This window comes from Chiloscyllium plagiosum, unplaced genomic scaffold (genome assembly GCF_037043375.1).
Source record: "Chiloscyllium plagiosum isolate Xiang-an unplaced genomic scaffold, Cpla_swu_hap1 HiC_scaffold_14, whole genome shotgun sequence".
NCBI classification, from domain to species: domain Eukaryota; kingdom Metazoa; phylum Chordata; class Chondrichthyes; order Orectolobiformes; family Hemiscylliidae; genus Chiloscyllium; species Chiloscyllium plagiosum.
The window spans coordinates 25,910,276-25,936,363 of NW_028270152.1; the positions used below are offsets into that span (position 1 = coordinate 25,910,276).

General features: G+C 38.2%; 2 protein-coding genes across 6 annotated transcripts in view; one reads left to right on the top strand and one right to left on the bottom strand.

Annotated features, from left to right (window-relative positions):
- Positions 1 to 26,088, bottom strand: part of cenpp (centromere protein P) — a 348,725-nt gene that overhangs the window by 250,291 nt on the left and 72,346 nt on the right. For all 5 annotated transcript variants that reach the window (XM_087994221.1, XM_087994222.1, XM_087994225.1 and 2 more), the window contains exon 6: positions 20,400 to 20,496. In XM_087994221.1, the coding sequence (XP_087850347.1) occupies positions 20,400 to 20,496 (97 nt within the window). The remainder of the gene's footprint in view (positions 1 to 20,399; positions 20,497 to 26,088) is intronic.
- On the top strand, positions 1,815 to 18,443 carry ogna (osteoglycin, paralog a). Its single transcript, XM_043707890.2, has 6 exons — positions 1,815 to 2,078; positions 7,127 to 7,247; positions 8,073 to 8,231; positions 8,651 to 8,853; positions 15,666 to 15,761; positions 17,944 to 18,443. Exons 1-6 carry the CDS (start codon positions 1,908 to 1,910, stop codon positions 18,127 to 18,129), a joined length of 936 nt encoding a protein of 311 aa, XP_043563825.1. The 5' UTR covers positions 1,815 to 1,907; the 3' UTR covers positions 18,130 to 18,443.

Below are 26,088 nucleotides of genomic sequence, written 5' to 3' on the forward strand. Positions count from 1 at the left end.
CTAAAATGAATGCTTAGACGATGTGCTTGAGCACTGAAGTGTGACTTGAATCTACAACCCAAAGCCTCAGATGAGAAATCACCAACTCAAGCTGATAATAGTTCATGATAAAATAAACTTGGCCTTTAAAATATTACAACAAAATGCCTATAACCCAGTGCTTAAAAGGAACACATATTGCTCCATAAACATGCATTATTTTCTAGAATTTTAGACCTGAGTGAGAATGCCAATTGTAGACAATGCAGCTAAATTCCTTCCTTACACACACAATTTCAAAGTAAAAATCAACTGTATTTTATTAGCCAAAATATTTGAGTTGGGAAACATACTAGAATACCATTTGGCTGTGTTTTGTATTTCTCTTGCATTCAACATTGTGAAAATCTAAATGAAAACAATTTCAAGTCAATACAATTGTGTATCAAACTTATAAGCTGGCTTAGACTTTCCCAACTAAAAATGCAACAAGATTCTTCATCATTTTATGACATTTCTTACGTACTTGATGGAAAAGACATATGCCAGCCTGCCTGACTCTACTTAATTTAAAAAACAGAAAACCCAGAGGCCCAAAGCATTCACAGAATGAGAGGATAATTTATAGCTGTGTGTGTTATTTTAATCATAACTTTTCCAATACACTAAAACTGTACAAGTAAAATTCTTTGAGTATGCTTTGAATCCTTAGATATTAGAGAAAAATACTACATTCTGTTTCAATTATTAACTACGTATAATGCTTCAGTACACAGTAGTCTGGAAAAACAGGTATGATACAATATGGAACCAATTTATTATTAAGACAGACCCCTTCTTTTGCCAGTTTGAACTTGGCAAAAATATAATAGAGGAATTTCTGTACCTTTCATTGCCAAATCCATTTCACAATCTTTTCCAGCTAATCCAGGACTTCAATTTAAAATATGAGCATATGTAATAAATATAATTCCCAAAATGAAATATTGCAAACTGGTTAACAAAAGGTTGACAGCACACAGCCTACTAAACGTCTCAAAATTACAAATTATAATGGTTTACTCTGTTTCAGATACTTTGAACTTTAAACATTTTACTATCAGGTGTCCAAAGTGTCTGCGTCGGACAATCAGTCACCCTCTTTCCTTTACAAACAAAGATTCTAGTGAAGAGCATACTTTACAGGGATTCCAAACAGGAAATGGACAGACAAATTTGAAAAATATATATGTTGGGGGGTGCAGTGATACAGAAGTCACAGAAGAGTTCCTCCTGCCTCTACTGACGGGCTGTCCAGGCCTCAATCTGCTCTATTGAAATAGCATTCATCTACTACTTTCAAAGCTTACTTGTGGGCCTCAGCTGGCATTCCAGATAGCCAACAGTTTGGATGTCAACATGTAGTGAATTGCACTTAGTGTCTGCTTGGCATTTACAGTTTACTCTATAAACTCAAACGTAGTGGGATCTCAAAATTGCAGGTATTAAACACTTTTTGCATGTTGGTTGTCCTCAAAGTGAAAACAGCTCAAGTATTACTCAAGTTATGTGATCAAAATATATGTACTTACTGATTTAAATTAAATACTGTGAAAATGGGATAATTAAAAAGTACAACATATCCAATAGTACTGAAACATTAAATACAGGAATTTTTTTTTAGCTATGATCACAATAAACGTTTTGTATTAAGAATTTGCCTACGAGCTTTAGGAACTGTAACAGTAATTCCAACTGCAATTATAAAGGACTTCAGGGGTTAAGGCACATCACGCAGTCTCATTCTTCTGAAATTTCTGGCAACAGCTGGTGAAAGCTTTAAATACCAATTTGACAGTTCTACGCCTAGGCAGCAAGGCACTGTTCTATCCAGTATTCGAGCTTTTGAATTTTTCTCAGAACTTATTTTTCTTGGTCTTCAGTCCAAAATGAATTGTGTTTGCCCTATATTTTTTGTATTCATATTTGGAGAACTAGTATTTACAGCACCAACTAACAATGAAGATAAATTTCTTATACATGATTTGGAAGTGGAATCATTTGGTGCAGTCACAAGTTACGAATATGAAGATGAGCCACAAGAAATAAAACAAGCAAAGGTAATGTGGTTTAACATTCTTTAGCCTATAAAATTTAATCCTATTTTAGAAGAAACGCTCATTTAAATTTGAAATTCATATGAAGATAACACTTGAAACCGACAATAATAACATTAATGTTATCATGCAGTTAATCATATCAAATGCAATAGGGCATTTTATAGAATCTTAAGATGCTGATAAAGTATTTATAAAAGATTAACTGAGTTTGAGTTGCAAACTTAAGTACTGTTGCTTTGAAAATGTTCAATAATTTCAGGAATAACAAGCTGCTTGGAAGACTGAATGATTGAAATTACAACATAAAATCTGCTCTTCAAAAAGGAATTACCAAAGACAGCAAAACAGAAAAGCTATAAACTGGTCCATAGTAATAATAATAATATGTTTACAAATTAATTTGATAGTGTGGCTCCGTGAGAAAGATCTGGAAATCAGCCAACTCATCAATGACTGATCATTCATTGGGAGAAATGCACATCAAATTATACTGTACTTAACGCCTTGTTGTAGTAATTGAATGAATTAAATGAGTACCAATAACTAATAATCTTTTTAACGAGACATATTGTGGGCCTTGCATGCAATAGGGCTAAATTTGCTTATGAACATAAACAAGGTATTGCAATAATTTATGACCTTTTGCCAAAAATTATAAAGAATTTATGTACTAAAACTTTGATCTCCTTACTTGAGAATGGATGTACTGGCGCTGGGGAGGGTGTAGAGGAGGTTCACTAGGTTGATTCTGGAGTTCAGGGGGTTGGCTTCTGAGGAGAGACTGAGTAAACTGGGATTATATTCATTAGAATTCAGAAAAATGAGGGGGATCTTATAGAAACATATAACATGATGAACGGAATAGAAAGATAGAAGTAGAGAGGATGTTTCCACTGGCAGGTGACACTAGGTCAAGAGGGCATAGCCTCAAGATTACAGGGAGCAGATTTAGGACTGAATTGAGAAGAAATCTCTTCACCCAGACGGTTATAAATCTGTGGAATTCCTTGCCAGTGGTGAGTGGTGTCCCGCAGGGCTCTGTTCTTGGGCCTCTGCTCTTTGTAGTTTTTATAAATGACTTGGATGAGGAGTTTGAGGGGTGGGTTAGTAAATTTGCTGATGACACAAAGGTTGGAGGTGCTGTTGATAGTATCGAAGGCTGTTGCAGGCTGCAGCGCGACCAAGACAGGATGCAGAGTTGGGCTGAGAAATGGCAGATGGAGTTCAACCTGGACAAATGCGAAGTGATGCATTTTGGAAGGTCAAACTTGAATGCTGAATATAGGATTAAAGACAGGATTCTTGGCAGTGTGGAGGAACAGAGGGATCTTGGTGTTCAAGTTCATAGATCCCTCAAAGTTGCCACCCAAGTGGATAGGGTTGTTAAGAAAGCATATGGTGTTTTGGCTTTCATTAACAGGGGGGTCAGGTTTAAGAGCCACATGGTTTTGCTGCAGCTCTACAAGACCCTGGTGAGACCACACTTGGAATATTGTGTCCAGTTCTGGTTGCCTTAATATCGGAAAGGTACAGAGGCTTTGGAGAGGGTGCAAAAAAGGTTTACCAGGATGCTGCCTGGACTGGAGGGCTTGTCTTACGAAGAGGGGTTGACTAAGCTCAGACTCTTCTTTCTGGAGAAAAGGAGGAAGAGAGGTGACCTGATCGAAGTATACAAGGTAATAAGAGATATGGATAGAGTCAATAGCCAGAGACCTTTCTCCAGGACAGGATTGACTGGCATGAGGGGTGATCATTTAAAGATATTAGGAGGAAGGTATAGAGGAGACATCAGAGGTAGATTTTTTATGCAGAGAGTTGTGAATGCTTGGAATGCGTTGCTAGCAGTGGTGGTGGAAGCAGAGTCATTAGGGACATTTAAGCAACTGCTGGACATGCACTTGGACAGCAGTGAATTGAGGAGTGCGTAGGTTAGGTTATTTTATTTTAGATTAGGAATAATCCTCGGCACAACATCATGGGCCAAAGGGCATGTTCTGTGCTGTACTTCTTTATGTTCTATCTTCTAAGTGGATCTGAGTCCATGAAAAGATCAGCCATGATCTTACTGAATGGTGGAGCAGGCTCGAAGGGCCAGATGGCATACTTCTGCTCCTAGTTCTTATGTTCTTATAAATATAAAAGCCAAATGAATTTTGTTTCAATATTGTTAGGTGAATTATATCCATCCCCAACTGATTCATTAACATTTAAAGCAGAAAATATAAAAATGCAATAATGGACAGATAATAAATATTAAAAATCCTAAAAATATACTTGATTCTCTTAAAAAGATTAGAACAGAAGGCACAGAGTCTCAGACAATTATGTAAATATTTTAATATTCTACTCAGTAATCTTACCTTTAGCCACAAAGCCAATTTACCTAGACATTCAGCTGCAGGTGATGAAGTAGCTACATATGGCTTCAATATAATGTACTGAGTGAAAGAACAAAACCATTCTGCTTTCTGGGTACCTCGTAAAGGCAATATCCTCAAGGAGAGATGGCATAGATGAAATGACCTCAAGCAGGATTGGTGACTTTCTGAATTATGATACCCATTGATAAATGCTATGTTATCTCCTTCAAAACAAAAAAATGCAGTTCATATAATGAATTTATGGTAATCGGATGAGGGATTTAATGGAGATTCACCAGAGTCTTTTGAATCCCACTGAAGGCTTATTAAACGTCAATTTAATTATTTGTAATAATGCACTCAACCTAAATTAAACAACTCAATGTTAATATTTCCATTATTCATTATTTTTCATGCTTCAATAAACAGGTTATGTCACTCATTTTGGGAATGAAAATCAATTCAATTGGTTCCAAGGCCCAAACTTCAGAATCACATATAATTTGTATCACAAAAACTGTTCTATAGTGTTCTTTAAGAATGACCCAACTTCATTTATCCAGTTAGCATGTTTCTTTATTCCTCTCTCCCTTGTGCACTTTTCCAGCTATCTCTTAAACTGTATTTAGTGTGCGATCTTGACATATCTGGTTGAATCCTGAGAGTTTGGACAAATAATATTGTGTGTGCACCTAACTATTTCATGTAATAGCAAATTCAACATTTTAAACATTTTCTGCGTGAAGAAGTTTTACTTTAAATTCTTAATGGACCCATTATCTACATCTGAATTAATCTGCCTTTTCTGTTTTATGTTTCGCCTTCTATGAAACCCTTGACATGAGGGATAGAGATAGAATTAATGGTAATTTCCATTAATTTTCAATGCACTGACGCCTACCTAACCTTTCACATTGGCTTTATGTTCTGCAGACATCACTCCAATAGTCACAAACCATTTATCACCTCTGGACATGACAATGCCAACCTGTCGCATGATGAAGAGCTATTTATTTGAATTATCAGTTGCCATCTCACCTACAGCTATCTTTATAGGATCATTTTTGTATTTTCTAGCTTAACACTTGTGTGCGCGGTGATTTAATTTCTTGCAGTAAGAGAACTTCTTTCCATGTGCTGGACATGCTTTCTTTTATTTTATGTGGTGTTCTCCACAATATTTAGATCATGTTCCCTGGTCTTGATCTCTCCACTGATCTTCTTGCAAAAAAAATCTTTTTTTTCCAGTATGTTATTTCCATTCAGTTTAGACTATGTCTAATCATAGTCCAAACCTCCTTGGTTCACCTATTAATATGCTCTCGCTGATGAATGACACTTCAGAGCTTCTCCACATGTAATAACTTTCTTGAAAGTAAGTTGTTCGTCTCTCGACAGATGTGCTTTCACAACAGGATCTCTTATATCTAAAACAATCCTACCTACAATGACAATATTTTTTATTTTTCCAGACTCTCAGGGTTCAACGTGATGTGTCAGTATTGCATAGTGAACAACATTCTTTGACTCTTCAAAGTTTTTAATTTATTTCCTGTCACAGTTTTCTGCTCACCAGTGAGATCCAAGTAGCAAAACAACTTACACTTCATCTGGCATTGATAACAAGCATGTTATTTGTATTTGTGCAATGCTTTATTTGATTTTGTAGCTAATTTATATTACAAGCACGCGTTCTACATCATGCTTACACTGTTTTGACCTATCTTAATAATGGGCATAATGTGGCCTAATCTACACAGTTCTGCACTCAGATGCTGTGCATCGCTGCAATCATTATAGTTGGTAGAACTTTTGCACTGGCCTAGCAAGTTCAGCAGCTGTCTTAGAAATGTTAACACTGCCAAAAGAAACAATCTTCAAATTCTGTGGTGTTTCCAGATCTCATCTATGGAGATTATTTTTCACTACTATGTCTCTCACCCTCAAAAGGATGATTCAAATTATCTCACATTAATCAATGTGTTTTGTTACCTTATCTGTCCCACAATGATCAAGGCAGCATTCAGGCATTGAGACAGGGAAGTCAGAAGCAAACTAAGGTGTAATCTAAGCCTCAGTGAATGGCATTATGAAAGTAACTATGACATTATAGTCCAGGACAGTCCATGTTGAACATAATCCCAAACCAAATCAGGCCCACCTGCCTACTCCTGGTCCGTACCCCTCCAAAGCTTTCCTACTCATGTACTTTTCCAAATGTCTTTTAAATCTTATAATTGTACCCACATCCACCACTTCCTCAGGAAGTTCATTCCACACTCGGACCACTGTGTGTAAAAGATTTACCCCTCTAATCTGATTTCAATCTCTCTCCTCTCACCCTAAAAATGTGCCCCCAGTCTTGAAATGGAAATTACCATTAACTCTATCTATAACCTGAGACTGAAAACAACTACATGATTAGGTAATTCTTAGTAAGAAAATGAGAACAAAGAAGATAGTTATGCAGAATGGACTGTGGCATCACAGGACTTAGTTTATAATCTCTGTGACAGCGGTACAGATAAACAGTAACAAAATGCAAAATGAATTTCTGGAAGGAACTTGCTATGGTATTTAAGGTATAATCTGCATGCAGCCTGTTAATGGTGTTACTGGATGCATAGGCAAACCAAAATTGCAAATTTTCAATCAAAAACAAACGAAAGTAATTCTTTTTATTGAAAGCTAGAAGAAAAGGCAATTCCCACATTTGTTGATGCCGACATAAACCATGAAATAGGACATTTACGGGCTATCAGGTCCCCAACAGAAGAACCAGAAGCAGAAGCAGAGAGTCCACCCATTGGTTCGTACGAACTTATTTTCTCTCCCTTACTCCATGTATGGCTATTTCATTTCAATAATACTTTTTTCAGAAAGCAGTATAATTGTATGTAAGAAAAGGTAGACAATTAGATGACACTGTTTACACTCTCAGTTGATTATATTGAGAGTTAAAAAACTTATTTCTTTACATTTCAAAAATTATGAGACTTCTAATGTGAACTTTTCTGATGGACAAAATTGCTAACTGCACAACTTGTATTTTCCAATTCTACTTGCATGAACGCAAAATAACATTTTCCAATTGTTGGTTAGAAGGAAAAATCAAATTTCTACAGTTGCCTCAAAAGCTTGTTGCACAGTTGGAATTCTTCTTCCCTTTACACTCTGTTTTTTGTCTAGATTTGTTTTCTGCAAAACAGCATACTTTCTAATATGACATTAAGAATCTAGGGAACCAATGAGTGAAATACACTATTCCATGCACCCCGTGTGGAACTGAATTTGGCATATCGCCAATACACAATTTCCTTGTCAGAATCTTTTGGAAAGTGGATTTTCTTTTTGTTATGCCAACAATAACAAAAATATCATAATTTAGCAAATCTCAATCTTGCAGATTCATTTGTCCAACTTTATAACAGTCTTCATTAGACCCTTTGATCCTCTATAGATCCGAGGAAGTGGCTGCGGATCTGATCAAAGAATTCATCAAAGGACATATGATCAGAAAGAACCTAAAAGTAGTTACAGATCTCATAGATAAAGTGTCAAAGTGACTACTTTAATGAATTATAACACATTAATGTGATCAAAGTCCTACTAATATAAATTTTATATATTTCAGACATGCCAACTTGCCTTTTGTGTGTTTGCCTAACTGGTTCCGTGTATTGTGACGAGACCGACATTGATGCCATTCCAATGTTGCCAAAAGAGACATCACACCTTTATGCACGCTATAATCAGATTAAAAAGGTCACTGTAAAAGACTTCGCTGATTTCCGTGAGTACAGTGTGGTCTTTTGCTTTGATTGCACAGTAATCAACACCATTGAAGATAATGATTTTGTCATTTAGGAAATCTTACAATGTCGATAGAAAAGAAAAATATAATTCTTTGATTTTATAACAATTTTCTGAAAACTTACTGCCTTTGACAAATAGTCATAAATAAACAAACAAAAATAATAAGAAAGGCATTCTGGTGGGACCAAAAGCCAGAATAAATTCATTTGTTAGTGTGCTCTTAAGGCATGACTTGGGATTCCTATAACATAAATTTTGGGCACTAGATTCTTTGATCCTCTATGGACCTGCGGAAGTGGCTGTGGATCTGATTTGTCAAAGGCAGTAAATGTTGAGTAGAGTATAACCGACAGATACCAATAAACAATTTAACTGTCTGTTCAATCCTAAATAAAGCAACTTTGAGGAGGATCGATCTGAGTGGAAACCTGATTACTGAAATAGAAGATAAAGCCTTCTCACAGCTGCCAAATCTGGAGCACCTGACACTTTCTGAAAATAAACTGCTCCGTCTGCCAGCCTTACCTCCAAAACTCAGATTTCTTGCTGCACAACACAACCGTATTAAAAGCAATGGAATTAAACGCAATGCTTTTAAGGTAATCCTTTAATTACACTTTTAAATCCAGTTTTATTATGCATTAGAAAGCAATTTTTGGACAATATCTTATCGATGTTGCAGCACAGCAAGTCATTCAGTCTATCATGTCCATGCCAGCGCTCTGTGCAGCAATCCAATCACTCTAGTTCCTTTATTATATCCTTGTTGCCCTGAAGATTTATTTCTGTCATATCCAATTTCCATTTAGGACACTATTCACTTATACTTCCCTCAACCTCCCAAATAGTGACTTTAAAGTTACGACAATTTATGTAAAAAAAATTATTCTGCACCATTCCTCTGCATTTCTTGTCTCTTCGCTAGAAACTGTAAGGAGAATCATAAAGTCATACAGCAGAGAAACAGACGCTTTGGTCCAACCAGTCCATGCCGATCATAATCCCAAACTAAACTAGTCCCGCCTGCCTGCACTTGGCCCACATCCCTCCAAACACTTCTTATTCATGTACTTATGCAAATGTCCTTTGAATGTTGTAATTGTACCCGCATCTGCCACTTCCTCTGGAAGTTCATCCCACCCACAATCAGTCTCTGTGTAAAAAAATTGTTCTCATGTCTTTTTTAAACCTTTCTTTTCTCAACTTAGAAATATGCCACCTGTTTGTGAAATCCCTAACTCTCGGAAAAAGTCACCTGCCATTCACCTTATCTATATCCCTTAAGATTTTATGAATCTCAATAAGGTCGCCCCTCAATATCCTATGCTCCAGTGGAAAAATGTCCCTGTCTATCCAGCTTCTGCTTATAATTCAAACCCTCCATTTCTGGCAGCATTTTGTTAAATCTCTTCTGAACCCTAACCAGTTGAATAATATTCTGCCTAAACAGGTTGACCAGAACCAGGTGGGCACAGTACTTTAGAAGAGTGCTCACTAACATACTGTACAACCTCAACATGACATCCCAACTTGTGTATTCAAAGGTCTGAGCAATGAAAGCAAGCGTGCTAGACACCTTCGTGACCACCCTGTCTTTATGTGATGCAAACTTCAAAGAATTATGTACCTGAACCCCTAGGTCTCTCTATTCTATACACTACCCAGGCCGTACTTTTAATTGTATAAGTCCTGCCCTTGTTTACCTTATCAAAATGCAATACATCACATTTATCCAAATGAAACTCCATCCACACTGTTCAGTCCATCAATCCAATTGATCCAGATCTCTTTGTAATTTTAGAAATCCTTCTTGATTGTCCACTATACCACCAATTTTGGTGTCATCCATAAGCTCACTAACCATGCCCTCTATATTGTCATCTAACTCATTTATACAAATGACAAACACCACTAGTAACAAACCTTCAGTCTGAAAAACAAGCCTGCATCTTCACTTTCTGTCTCCTGCTGTTAAGCCAATTTGTGTCCAATTGGCAAGCTTACCCTCAATTCCATGGAATCTAATATCCAATCTCATTGTCGTTAACTCATCAGCTAAAATGGACAGCTTTTCTACCTCACCTAAAACTGTCATAATCATGTGTACCTCTATCAAATCTCTTTTAAATCATCTTTGCTCCACAAAAACAACCCAATTTCTCTAATCTAGCTTTGCAGCTCAAAACATCCTCATCCTTGGAATAATACTGAACATCATCTTTATTGCCTCAAATTCTTCCTAAAAGTGTGGTGACCAGAACTGGGTACAATACTGTAATTGTGGTTCTAATCAAAGCTTTATACTGGTTCAGTATGAAAGCCCATTTTTAATCTCTGCACCTCTATTTATGAATCTGAAGATCTCAGACACTTTGCTAATGACTCTCTCAATACTTTAAGCATATGCATATATGGACCCTAATGGTCTACCACTGTACACTCCTTACAGCTGTGCCATAAAAGTCCATATTGCTTTGTCTAATTCCTTCTGTCAAAATATATCTGTGGGCAGCACGGTAGCACAGTGGCACAGTGGTTAGCACTGCTGCCTCACAGCGCCGGAGACCCGGGTTCAATTCCCGCCTCAGGCGACTGACTGTGTGGAGTTTGCACATTCTCCCCATGTCTATGTGGGTTTCCTCCGGGTGCTCCGGTTTCCTCCCACAGTTCAAACATGTGCAGGTTAGGTGAATTGGCCATGCTAAGTTGCCCGTAGTGTTAGGTGAAGGGGTAAGTGTAGGGGAATGGGTCTGGGTGGGTTGCGCTTTGGCGGGGTCGGTGTGGACTTGTTGGGCTGAAGGGCCTGTTTCCACACTGTAAGTAATCTAATCTAATCTCCTCATAATTATGTATATTGAATTCCAAAGTCACTTGTCTGCCTATTCTGTTAATCTATGTTCTGTTGCAGTCAAATGGTTATTTTCTTCAAGTTTGCCACTCCTTTGAATGTAATATTATCATCAAAATTTAAAAATTCACTCTGTACTCCAATATCCACATAATTCATGTGTACCAAAAAAAATGCATTTCCATCAATGGACCTTAGAATTCACTATTGTTTAACATCCTCCAATCTGAAGAACAACCATTTACACCGACCTGCTGGTATCTGTCCTGAGCCGAGCATTATAATTTGAGATACATTATCTCTTTGTTTTTAGGAGAGCATTCAACAATGTTCATTACATTCATCAATCCGCTCTGTCACTTCATCACTAAATTCAAACAGGTTAGGCAAGAAAGACATTACAAATCTGTGCAAGCTCCCCTAAATTAATCTGTCCAACAGCCTGATGATTATTTTCCATTATTCCAGTTTATAGAACATTACCCTTCATTAATACTCAATGTGTAATCACTAAGTGTTATGATTTACACAATTTCATAAGTGAGGGTGCCACAATTGCCATTTTCCAATTTTCTGGAACATTCCCCAATTGTAGAGAAAATTACACATATACGAACGTGAGTAAACTACTCGGCCCTTTGAGCTTGTTCCACTATTGAATAAATTTATGGCTGATCTAATTTTAACTTCAATTCTACATTCCAGCATAGCCCCGACAATCTTTCTCTTGGTAATTAAGAATCTATCGACCTCTGCCTTTAAAATATTGCAAGACTGCCTTTTAAGGAAGGGAATTCTAGAGTCCCACAAACCCTGTGAAAAATGTATCCTCACCTGTGTTTTAAATGGATTTTTAAAGAATGGATATTTTAAAACTATGACCCCTGGTTCTCGATCCACCCATAAGGTGAACCATCTTTTCAATAGCCACAGTCAAGCCCACTTAGGAACTTGCATGTTTCAATTAAGTCACCTCTGATTCTTCTACAATCCAATGATACAGCCCTAACTGTCCATTCTTTTCTCATAAGGTAACTCACTCATTCCAAGTATCGGTCTGGTAAACCTTTTCTGAGCAGCTTTCAACATATTAATATCCGTTCATAAGTATCATAACCAATACTGTACACAGTGCTCCAGATGTAGTCCCACCAACCTCTCCAGTGCACAGTTTTCCCTGATTCTAACTGAATCCAGTTTTGCTAGATCCTTGATGTCATACTTTGTCAAAAGGCTGCCCTGATGTCAAGGGCAGTCACGTTTACTTCTGGAATTCAGTTTTCTTGTCCATGTTTGGACCCCAGACCAAAGCATTAAAGAGGTCAGAAGCAGAGTGGCCTGGCAGAACCTAAATTGAGCAGGTTAATCTTTTGCAAGTGCAATCTAATAGCACAGTCATTAATTTCTTCTATCATTTTTCTGATCATCAAGAGGACTGATAGGGCAGTAATTAGCTGAGCTGGATGCATCTTTTTTTATGTGCAGAAGACATTCATGTGCATTCTCCACATTGTCAGGTAATACCAGCACTGCAGCCTAATTGTTGAAGGGCACTGCTAGTTATGGAGCACAAGTCCTCAGCACTATTGCTGGAATGTTATCAGTGTCTCCAGCCTTTGCAGTATTCAGTGCCTTCAGCTGTCTCTTGATATCACATAGAGTGAATTGAATTGATCGAAAACTGTGCACCATGACGCTGGGAATGTCAAGAGGAGGCCAAGATGGGTCATTAAGTCAACATTTCTTGCCGAAGATAGATGCAGATACTTTAGTCTTGCCTTTTGTACCAATGTGCTGGGCTCACTCATGAGTGAGGATAACTTTAGAGTCTCCACCCCAGTGAGCTTTTTAAAAAAATTAATTCATAGGATGTGGCATCGCTGGCTAAGCTGACATTTAGTGCCCATCTGTAGTTGCCCTTGAGAAGGTGGTGGTGAGCTGCAAACGTGAACTGCTGCAATCCATTTGGTGTAGGTAGACCCAAAAAGTAATTAGGGAGGGAGTTCCAGGACCTAGTGACACTGAAACAATGCTGATATACTTCCAAGTCTGGATAGTGTGTAGCTTGGAGGGCAAATTGCAGGTGGTGTTGTTCCCATAGATCTGCTGCCCTTGATTTGTGATAAAACTGCACAGAGTCGGTCTGATCCATTGGTGATAGGTTCACTTACCTGTCTATTACATGCTTCTTCTCATGTTTGGCATGCAAGTAGTCCTGTGTAGCTTCACTGTTTTTAGGAATGTCTCATTCCATTCCAGGTAAGTTGTCCTGCACTCTTCATTGTACCAAGGTTGATTACCCAGCTTGATGGTAGACATAAAAGAGATGATATGAGGTTGCAGGTTGTAACTGAATAAAATTCTAATGACACACACCACCTCATAAATACAGAATTTCAAGTTGTTATTTCTATTCAAAGTTCGTACCAGTTAGAATGGTAGCACTGCTACGCAATGAAGGGTGTCCATAGACCAGTATAGCAACTACGCCCTTCAGGATTCGACAAGATCACTCAGTGGTGTCATTGCTGAACTACTCTGGAGATGGATATTGAGGTCTCCCACCTAAACTTACATGTTGTGCCCTTGCCTCCTGCAGTGCTTCTTCTAGGTGCTATTCAACATGGAACAGTACTGATTTATCAGCTGACTGAGGGCTGGGGGATTGATGGTAATCAGCAGGAGGCTTGCCTTGCCCATTACTTAATGCCATGAGATTTCATGGGGTTCAGTCAACATTGAGTACTCTCCATCCAATTCCTTCCCAAATGTACACCATTGTGCCATCACCTCTCATGGATCTGTCCAAGGTGGTGATAGTGGTGGCTGGGACATTGTCTTTAATTAATGATTCCACGAGTATGATGACTGATGCTTGACTAATCTATGGGGCTACTTACTCAATTTTGGCACAAGCCCCAAATATCAGTAAGGAGGAATTTGCAGGCTTGGTGAGCTATGTTTGTCATTGTCATTTTCTGTGCCTTGTTTGATGCCAGTTGGTCTGTCTAGTTTCATTATTTTCTTTTGACTTTGCAGCGGTTTGTTACAACTGACCGGCTTGCTTGGCCAAATCAGAGGCTATTACTCCGGGTAGGGGATCACACATAAGCCATATTGAGCATAGCATTGTGCACAGTAAGGAAGTCTATTTCCGAGTTATAGCCATTCTTCAAGCAAGATGAAGACTACATAGGAGAAAGTGAGGACTGCAGATGCTGGAGATCAGAGTTGAGTGTGTGTTGCTGGAAAAGCACAGCAGGTCAGGCAGCTTCCAAGGAGCAAAAGAATCGACGTTTCGGGCATTAGTCTGATGAAGGGCCCGAAATGTTGATTCTTCTGCTCCTCAGATGCTGCCTGACCTGCTGTGCTTTTCCAGCACAACACTCTCAACACCTGAAGTCTGCATGGACTAAGTATAGATGTGAAGGCATGAAGGCGAAGTCAAACATGCTAAAACCATGCTTGAGTCTCTCTAACTTCCATTGTTGATGTTACTGGTGTTGCCATATAAAAGGTAACGGTTAAATAATCCTACTAGACCATTGGGCTGTTCTCATTAGAGAGAGGCAACTGGTGGAAGACCATGCCCAGACAAGGGGTCAGATTGAGAAGGGAAGTCCTTCTGGGTAACTTCAGTTGTGGCAATTAAAACCATGCTGTTGGCATCACTGTGCTTTGCAATCCAGCTGTCCAGATAACTGAGCTAACTGACCCTCCTGTGGATCATAAAGCATAATAGCTGCATTTCTTTTGGCACCTCCTCCACTATTGCTTTAAAGACTTTTATTAGATGCATCAAGCACAATCAGTTACTTTCTAAATCTAGCCTAACCAGTATTTCTTAACTCAGTTCTCCTCATACTTAGAAATTCTAACACATTACCATCCACAGAAGCAAGACTAACTAACCCAAAATTCTTTCTTTATTGAATTTCCTTTTTTGCCAGTCTTTGAGCTTCTGTTTACCACAGCAAAAGGGAAAAAAAACAATTATCAAAAAGCTCATGGAACCTTGCTTAGCTTGCAGAATTAAAGTATTTTCACCATTTCCTGAAACTAGTGCTTACTATAATTGATATTTCGTACAAGTCACTATTTGGTCAGACACAAAGTGCTTGTGTATTTTGTACAAGGTATTACAAGAAAGGCTCAGGCTTTCTTAAAATGCTGTTGCAAAATCAAATAATTGACTCACAAAAACATTGTTCAAGCAGCTAGTGCGGTGGCAGTACATGCTTCGGGATCAATATGCCCAACCAGAAAGATACAGAATGCAGGTTCAATTCACAATCTACAGACTTTCCAAAGTTGGCATTGTTCTTGCTGAGAGTAGCTAAGCAAACACCATGTTTCACCCATAACTAAAGCAATGAATGGGAACAGTTAATCACAAACTTCCAGCAGCAAAGGACAGCATTATGAACACTTTGGTAATATTCACTGATTCCAGCCTCTTAAACTCAGAACACTCTTAAAAAGCATCATGATAAGAAAGCATTTGATTTCACAGTTCAGAAATGTGTAGAAACAAAATTAACAAGAGCACTGATTTTGTTCCAGAACTTGGCTAGGCTTGAATTTGTCTACCTAGGATACAATCGGCTGGACAAAGTACCCGCCAACCTGCCTGAAACCATCCGTGTACTTCAGTTACAGGTCAGTTGTAAGATAAATAATTAATAGAAAAATCTTATCATAAGTGCAGCTATCCCTACATATATCTTGATTTTGAGAACGTTAAATCCAAATGTAAACAAATGAAAGAAAAATGAAAAAGAATTATTGAAATTTTAACTATAACTTCCTCATTCCGTTTACTTCCATACAATCTCCCATCATATATTTTTTCCCCTCACTGCTTATTTTGTTACAATCAAGTGGTTAGCACTGCTGCTCACAGCACCAGGGACCTGCGTTCGATTCCAGCCTCGGGCAACTGTCTGTGTGGAGTTTGCACATTCTCCTTGTGTTTGTGTGGGTTTTCTCTGGGTGCTCCGGTTTCCTCTCACAATCCAAAGATGTGCAGGTTAGGTGAATTGGCCATGCTAAATTTCCCATAGTATTCAGGAATGTGTAGGTTAGGGGCATTAGTCAGGGGTAAATGTAGAGTAATAGCATAGAGAAATGGTTTTGGGTAGGATACTCTTCAGACGGTTGGTGTGCAGTTTTTTGGCCGAAGGGCCTTTTTCTATCTGTAGGGAATCTAAGACTGATACTGTTTACTCTAAATTAAAATAGGCCACATAGATTTTGAAAGTATAGAGCCAATTTAGAGGATGCAGTACGAGTAAATATGCAATATTAATGTGGATTAAACTATTCCATAATTAAGCAATTATTTCCTGTGATAAATACAAATCATTATCATATTACAAGAAGGAAATGACAAACTCACAATCTATAATTATATTCATCAAGCATGACTGCACATTATTGCATGCTAATTATAGTTCATTTAGCTTTCATAATGAGTGTGAGCTACTAGAGCCAGGAGAAAATTTCACGCTTTGGAAAAGAAATACTTGTCAGTCCCTTCTGCAAACAGTATTTTGTCGATTGTTTGCAGTGTCTATGGGCTTTCTGTACTATTAATTAATTACCTGGCAGCTTCACCTGTTGTAGTTAATGGATTAGTCTCATCTGAATTTTTCCACTTTATTTTCAGCTGCATTTCTCAGTTTGCCAATGGATAGTAAAAGAGATTATACCCAAATATATATGAAACAATATATATGAAACAATATATATACATATGAAAAATGTTTTATAAACAAACAGATATGGAATGGTTTTAAATTGTGTAACCTTTAAAATATGTAATTGGATAAAGTTGATCTATACACCTTCAAAGAAAGGAACTGTAAAAATGAACGGTTATGCAGAAAAATCAATCTAAGTGTAGAAGGTACATACAGCAAAAGATACATATTAAGTGACAATTTAGTATTAATAAATAAATTTAATTATTTGCACTAGTTGTCAGGAGAGCAGAATACCGAATAAATCAACCAGTAAGCCATGTAACATTTTTGACATCTCTGTCGGTTTGGCTTGGATCTCCAATCAAGGAGTTGAAGGGTTTGAAGTTAATCAAACATAACAGCCTACTGTAAGGGAAGAAGCTTCAGACTGAGAGACAGAGATGCAACAAAGTCATACCAAAGGAAAATATCAACGTTTGACTAGAACAGTCTTGTATATGGAAACTGAAGCTGAAGGATGGGTTTCGGTTTGACAGGGCCAGACACAGGAATCACTGTCAAGTTTTGATTGCTCTGTCAAAGATAATTCCAGGTTCGCTTGAGGTCTGGTCTACAGCCAGTCTCCACTGTCATAAAGGTACAGGATGAAACAAAACATGATCAAAACTGGGCCGCAGGAACAAATCTGAAGCAAATGTGTTAACTCAGATTACAGTCAGGAAGTTGTTAGTTACCTACAGAATCATATCAGGTGGTTCAGATTAAACATATCAACACTGGCCTGACATAGGATACTATTAAATGGCTTGAAAGAATAATGAGTGAAGATGCGAGAAGTCTGAAATTATTCAAAGGTAAGAGATTCATAATTTTGAACTTATATTGAGATGTATTTAGGACACAATATCAGCAATTATAATCCATATAAAACCATGTCAAAAGCGTTTACTTCACTGTTTTTTCGATTGGAGGGAGAGCAGTAGAAGAAGAATTGGGCTTTGAGACCAACAGTCCATCTTTGCACGATGATCAACTTGAATATTGTGATTTTAACTCATGGCAAAATGTCTTACAGAGAATGATACAAATTTGTCATAAGTATTTAACATTTATTGTAATCCTTTTCCACCTTCCAGCATAATAATATATCTACTATTACGGATAGTACGTTTTGCAAGCCGCAAGACTCCAGTTTTATCCGTGAACGTCTGACTGAGATTCGGCTTGAAGAAAATCCTGTCAATTTGGCAGAATACCCAAACAGTTACATCTGCTTGAGAAGACTGCCCATTGGAAAACCATATTTTGGGAGAATATATTAATCCAAAAATAGTTATGCCTCAATCAGAAACAATTCAGTGATTATGACAGAAAATTGCATTCTAAAGCATATTCTCATTCGTTATTATATCATCATACTCATGAGCTTTATTATGATACTTGTGTCATACCAATACTTTTATATTTAACAACATATTGCTTTTTTTCAACACAGCATTATCCCAAAGTAATATCACGTTTCATTTCATGCCAAAAAATTCAACTAATTTGTTGCAGAAACAGCTTCTGACATATTACACACTAAGTTGTCACCTATGTTTATTCTCATATAATTAAAGTTGCACACATTACTGTTTGACTTTCTATGTAATATTTTGTAATACACTGTTGAACTACATCTGACTCACGTGCGACTGCATGTAGTTTTACCTACTGTGCTTCTCCTTAACATGATTATTTCACAGTAATGCAACAACACTAAAAACATTAGCTTTTCTTACATGAGGCCATTTAAACAAAAACAAGTTTGCAAAAGTATGATTTGCAAGCCAATAATTTTAATGCAATTAATTTAAGTGGAACATCAGAAATCAATTATGCATCTCAAAAGATAGAATTCTACTAAACCATAATTACAAACTTTACAACCTACCATTCATTTGTCACCTTGCCAACACACCTACATCCATTCTCATTCCATGGCCTGCATTATGTTAACTTTATGCATCAGGAATATTTCATGACAGAAATTACAATCTTGTCAGTATATGGATAAGGAGAAAGTGAGCACTGCAAACGCTGGAGATCAGAGTCGTGAAAATGGTGCTGGGAAAGCACAGCAGGTCAGGCAGCATCTGAGAAGTAGGAGAATCAACGTTTCGAGCATAAGCCCTCATCAAGAAAGGGGCTTGTGGGTCGGGGGGCTGAGATAAATGGGAGGGGACTGGGGTCAGGGGGAAGGTAGCTGAGAATGTGATTGGTAGATGATGGTGGGGGAGAAGGTGATAAGTCAGAGAGGAGGGTGGAGCGGATACATGGGTATGGTGATGTACAGGTCAAGAGATTGGTGCAGAGTTGGAGTCTTGGGATTGGGACAACGTGGGGCTTGGGGAAGTGAGGAAACTGGTGAAATCCACATTGATCCCTGGTGGTTGCATATATGGACAAATTGAGCTAAAATCATTCATTTTAATTCTGCATTAATGCTCAAAATACAGAGTAAAATTCTCACTGCAATTTGGAGCCAGCACATATTCTGATGCTGTTCTTTCAGAAAATAAAGAAATAAAATTGAATCTATTTTTTGAAATAAAGCAGTTTCATAACTAATCTCCCAATAATTCCACGTAAGTGTGCGCTGGGATTATTTATGCTAAGATCGCTTCTCTACTTTCAAGCTTTTAATGCTTCTTGGATTGCAGCATCTTAGAACCATTTACTTATTTAGCACTTTCAACTTAAAATGTTCCAGCAATATTTTAAAACAAACATGACAAGGATCCCCTCAAGGGTATATCAGATTAAATTACTAAAGGTATGTCTTAAAGGAGGAAAGTGAGGTAAGGGATCAATGTATTCCAGAACTTCTAGCCAACTGGAAATGACAATGGCAAAGTAATTAAAATCAAACATGTTCAAATTAAAGGTGTACTGATAACTTGATGAGTTACAGTCTAAAAGCAATTAGAGATAACAAGAAGCACAGTGATAGAGTAGTTTGAAAACAAGCATGGAAGGTGAAGAGCCAGATGGTCTGACAAGATACTCCTCATGTTACATTAAATGCACTTCTATTGTGTACCTGTGCACATCTAAAACTAAACAAATCTTCTGAATGAATGCACTACTGGAGAAAGAATTTCCACCTGATCATGCAGTAGAGACCTTCAGCCCATCAAGTCTGTACTGCCTAAGCTATACTAAGGAGGAGAAAGTGAGGTCTGCAGATGCTGGAGATCAAAGTTGAAACTTTATTGCTGGAACAGCACAGCAGGTCAGGCAGCATCCAGGGAACAGGAGATTCGACGTTTCGGGCACTGTGCCCGAAACGTCGAATCTCCTGTTCCCTGGATGCTGCCTGACCTGCTGTGCTGTTCCAGCAATAAAGTTTCAACTAAGCTATACTAAACCCAGCTTCCAGCACAACGCCCATAGCCTTGAATGTTATCATAATTTAGAAATTTATTGTTCTTTTTCCTGACACCCTATTTAGTCTTAAACCAGAAGTAAAAGTGCTTAAACGTCTGAACGAAACATTTTTTAAACAATACAATTTTACCGGTGAGAAGGAGAACATAATGCTTGGTCCTACCTTGAAATGTTTGAAAGTAATTTGGCGGAACTCATACCATTTTGCAAAGGTTGAAAGAGTTCTGAAAAATAGGAGGAGGCTCTTCTTTTCTTCTGCTCTGGAAAGATATCACACAATACTAAATGTATTTTGAACAGAAGGACAAATTTGGCTCCATGCTAATATCCACTGCCCATCTCACAAGTTACTGGAACATAAGTTCTAATTTCATACGCATTTTAAACTCTACAGAATTGAAAGCTGTGGTCCAAGTTATTATTATTAAAACAGCTTTCATTCAGAAAAAATTATAATGTCCTTCAGAAATTCAATTCATAAACAAAAAAGCAGTGATGCAGAAATTGAACAAGGAACAAAGGACAGTAAAGCACCTTCAGCCAACCAAGACTGCGCCAACACACAATGCCTTTCTAAACTAAAATCTTTTGCTTCTGTGCAGTCCGTATGCCTCTTCTCCCTGCCTATTCATATCTGTTGTGATTGTAAGCTCCTCCACCACCTCCTTTGGTAGTGCATTTCAGGCACTTAGAACCTTCTGTGTAAAAAGCCCCCCCCCCCCCCCATTTCCCCTTTAAACAAACTGTTTTATCTTAAACCTATATCTCCTTGTAATTGACATTTCTACCTTGTGAAAAAGGTTTCAACTATCCATCCTGTTCATACCTCTCATAATTTTGTAAACTTCTGTCAGGTGGTCCCTCATCTTTGATGTTCAATTGAAAACAATCCATGTTTGTCCAATCTCTCCTCATAGCTAAGACCCTCCAAACCAGGCAACATCCTGGTAAACCTTTTCTCTACCCTATTCAAAACCTTCATTCCTTTTGGTGGTGTGGTGACCAGAACTGTACACAATATTTCAAATGTGGCCTGACTAAAGCTCTATGTAGCTGAGACATGACTTGCAAATTTTTATACTCTGTGCCACAACTGATGAAGACAAGTTTGCTATATGCCTTCTTGATCACCTTATCCACCTGTGTTGCTACTTTCAGGGAACCATGGAGTTATATGCCTAGATCCCTTTCTATGTTGATGGCACTAAGGGTTCTGCAATTTTCTGTATACTTCCTTCTTGCATTAGATCTCCCAAAATCCATTACTTTGCATTTCTCCCGATTAAACTCCATCTGCCATTTCTCTGCCCATGTCTCCAATCCGTCTCCAAAACATCGTACCCAGACCCACCTCCCTACCCTATCCCTATAATCCTGCATTTCCCATGGCTAATCCATATGGGGAGAATGTGCAAACTCAAAAAGACAGTCACCAGTGAGTGAAATTGAATCCAGGTCTTTGGCACTATGCCGCAAACATTGATTTATGAGCATTAAATTTATTCATTCATTTACAAAAACCACAGATTCAAATTTATCCAATTGCACTCATTTATTTCACAGTACAGAAAAGAAAACTACTTTGCAAGAGCAGGCACTAAACACATATAAAACTCCATAAAAATCACCCTTTTTCTCACCTTTAGAACCAAACAACCCATCCCAATCTGCTTTTGGATAGGCATCACTGGTAGAGGAGTTCAAAACTAGGGGGCATATTTTAAGATGAGAGGAGAAAAATTTAAAAGGGACCTGAGGGGCAATCTCTTCACCCAGAGTGTGTTTTGTGTGTGGAATGTAGTAGATGCAGGTACAGTTACACCATTTAAAAGACATTTGGACAGCTACATGAATAAGAAAGGTTTAGAGGGATATAGGCCAAATACAGGCAAGTGGGAGAATTTTGTTCAGGAAACTTGGTCGGCATGAACAAGTTGGACTGAAGGGTCTGTTTCTGTGCTGTATGACTCTATGACTTGATAAGAACTGAAAGTATGCTATGGCAGCAACAGTGGAAGGATGTCCAAAAAGTGCTCATTGCCATTCTATAATGTCCCGTGGTGGCAGGAAGGAAGGCAGCCCTGCCTAAGTAGCAAAAAGCCACTGATCCAGTGATTCCAGATGCTTTAAAAGGGTGGGTCACTCAAAAAAGCACAAGCCTTTAATGGAAGGCCTGCACAAGAAATTGCAGAGAATGAGAACCAACACTGGAGTGCTAACTTTGAAGTCAATGGACATCAAATAGACTTTACATTAGCCACAGGAGTTGAACTCACTATCCTGTCTAATGGACATAAATGGCGCAATAAATTAGCTTGATGAATTTAAGAGGATATTTCCAAAACGCTTCAGGGGTCTGCAAAAACTGAACACTGCACCCCACATCACACTAAAAGCAAATGTCAATCCCGTTGCTTCTTTAAAACCCAGGAAGGTCCCACATCCACTTTAAAAATAAGAATTGAGATTGAGGTGATGCTTCAACAGTGGTTATTTTGTCAGTGACGGTGCAGGCCTTGTGTGTCCTGTTTTGGTAGCAGTTCACAAATTTGGTGATAGATTAGAAATCCGTTGGGATTCCCCCATGCAGGTTCGGATCCTGCTGACTACGTTGTGAATGACTTCCTACAGGGTGACTTTTACGGGTGGCACAGTGGTTAGCACTGCTGCCTCACAGCGCCAGAGACCCTGGTTCAATTCCCGCCTCAGGCGACTGTCTGTGTGGAGTTTGCACATTCTCCCCGTGTCTGCGTGGGTTTCCCCCGGGTGCTCCGGTTTCCTCCCACAGTCCAAAAATGTGCAGGTTAGGTGAATTGGCCATGCTAAATTGCTTGTAGTGTTAGGTGAAGGGGAAAATGTTGGGGAATGGGTCTGGGTGGGTTGTGCTTCGGTGAGTTGCTGTGGACTTGTTGGGCCAAAGGGCCTGTTTCCACACTGTAAGTAATCTTAAAAAAAAATTGAATGGATCCAATAAAATTTGTCTAACTTTATCAGATTTGAACAAAGCAATACAACAAAACGTACCTGCATAATATCTGTGGACAACAGTCTAATTAAAATTGTGATCAGCACAAGTTTCACCAACATGAATGTGAACAGCGGATTCAGGCAATAACTGCTAGATCAGGGTCGAAACATCAAACCTGCCCATAGCAATCACCTAATTATAGGCATTAGTACATCAATCTTTTGAAATTATGTCTTCAACTTCAGATTTTCAATATCTGACATAGTAGAAATATGGAAAGCATCATATGCCATATAGATGTTTTTATCCATGACAAAAAAGCACATTGAGTCTTGAAAATATGACAAAAGCGAGGCAAACACTTGATGAGAAGTGTGAATTTTCAAAATCCACAACAACATGCTCGGTCCATAATGTCCAAACAATGGAATCACAGTGAACCCACAGAACATGAAAGCCACCAGGAAGTTCTCACTCTCTAACAGCTTACGGGTTCAGTGAGCCAAGCAGGGAAAATGTCTAATCCACTTAGCCCAAGAAAGGAAACTTCTATGATAACCCTTGAAACAACCATTCAAGCAAAATGATACTGATTATCTTCAGATGATCTAACATACAATGAAACCAATCTTCCAACTATTCCAACACCAATACATCTGGGAATAATATTATTCCAGATTCAGCATACTGGGATAAGAATATCTGTCTATGAGACATCATTGGTTCTAGCTGAAACCAAATTGATGTTTATTCACTTATAGATTTGTGAGATATGGGCATTACCAGAAAAATAAGACTTTGTTGCAACATCCCTAAATGTCTCTTGAACATAATGACCACTGTGCCATTTCAGAGGGCAGTTATGAGTCAAATACATTGTCATGATTCTGGAGTCACATGTCAGTCAGGTCAGCTGTGGACAGCAGATTTTCTTCTCTGAAAAGCCATAAGCTGGGTTCTTACAACAATCAATGACTGTTTAACAATCACTATTACTGAGACGAGTTTTGAATTCTAGAATTATAGAGTCATAGAGATGTACAGCATGGAAACAGACCCTTCGGTCCAACTCATCCATGCTGACCAGATATCCCAACCCAATCTAGTCCCACCTGCCGGCACCCGGCCCATATCCCTCCAAACCCTTCCTATTCATATACCCATCCAGATGCCTTTTAACTTATGCAATCGTATATTAACTGAATTTAAATTCCACCAGCTGTCATGGTGGGATTTGAACCCACATCCCCCAGATCATTAACCTGGGTTTCAGAGTTACTAGTTCACCATGTTACCATCTTCCCCGAAATATTCCATCATACAGAAATAAACACATAGCAACTTTGGTGTGCAATAAATTTTCCAGCAACACTTTAGGCCCACTATTTAACATTGAAACTGACTACCAACAGTTGGTAACTTTACTGACTTTGAAAGAAATTGCATGCACACCACCCCAAATCCAAAGATTTCTATTGCAGGTGATATGGTATGATACTACAACTGTATATGTACAAGGAAAATACCAGACAACCTCTGACACTCTTATCATAGATGGAAATGTGTTGCTGGAGAAGCGCAGCAGGTCAGGCAGCATCTAGGGAACAGGAGAATCGACGTTTCAGGCATTAGCCCTTCTTCACGTCGATTCTCCTGTTCCCTAGATGCTGCCTGACCTGCTGCGCTTATCCAGCAACACATTTCCATCTCTGATCTCCAGCATCTGCAGACCTCATTTACTCTTATCATAGATGCCATTAGCCACCCAAGGTTAAATTATGAAAGTTTTCTTCAGGAAATCATAGCCATCAAGGCCTTAACTTCTCAATATTTGCCAGAAAGGGTGAGTAAGTAATTGGAATTTTGAAAGAACCAATTGCATGATGAAAAATGGGTGCAGATTCACATATACTACTTTGATGGCTGGTCAAAGTATGACCCCTGAAACCCTACTACAGATCTTTAACCAAAATTGCCTCATCAACTTCGTTATCAATTACAAGCTTTCAATGTGGACATGTTCCAGAAAATTTACCACCGACATCTTGGTATTTACAAGTGTTCATCCAAGGCACAGCAATTCAAATGGTAGTCAAGTATGTCATGCTATTTTGAGGACATTTTTTTCCTACTACTCCACCTAAGTAATTTACAGACAAGAGGATAAATGACCCTTCTGCCCTCCTTCTTTCAAACCAGGCCATGAAAACACTTTGGCTTTGACTTCGTTGAATTTAGGGAAACGGTCTTTCTCACCCACTTGCATTATCCCTCAATAGACAAGTTGACAAATCTACCACTAGGTTTTCTATTATTATCCACTGGAAAACTATGGTCAACAATGGGATATTGGGATTCCTACTGTTCCATGTAGGACAAGATTAACTGAAGCAACAACTTTGTGAATAGAGCCTGGTCACCATGTGAGCTTGGGATCAAAGACACATCAAACTATTCTACTGGATAATTGCTACACTGATCAAATTATTGTTCACTGTGTATCACATAAACTCATTGAAGGAATTGCATGAGTTACATTCTTAGTTCAGTTGTAACACGGAAACAAATGTATTTTTTAAAATGTATTTTCTGTATGATGTTTTACTTCTGTTCTTGGTCCATTCGTGCTTGTACCATTTGAATACCAACATTTTACCCAGCCCACTTTGTAAATGTTCAAGATTGATATCCATTTGTGTTACACACACATATGGATTTTTAATTACTATTCACCATGTAAGCCTCTGTATTAAAATGATATCACATTAAAGTTATAAATATATTTGCAATCTACTTTTAAAAGTAAAATAGCCATTCTAAACATAATAGACACAACACTACCTAGCAGGAGGCTTTCTAAAAGTATCATCATTTAAAAGTGGCT

Coding starts and splice junctions, on each gene's coding strand:
- ogna (XM_043707890.2), top strand. CDS start 1,908: ATGAATTGTGTTTGCCCTATATTTTTTGTATTCATATTTGGAGAACTA. Junction 8,854..15,665: donor TTAAACGCAATGCTTTTAAG/GTAATCCTTTAA, acceptor ATTTTGTTCCAG/AACTTGGCTAGGCTTGAATT. Junction 15,762..17,943: donor TCCGTGTACTTCAGTTACAG/GTCAGTTGTAAG, acceptor TCCACCTTCCAG/CATAATAATATATCTACTAT.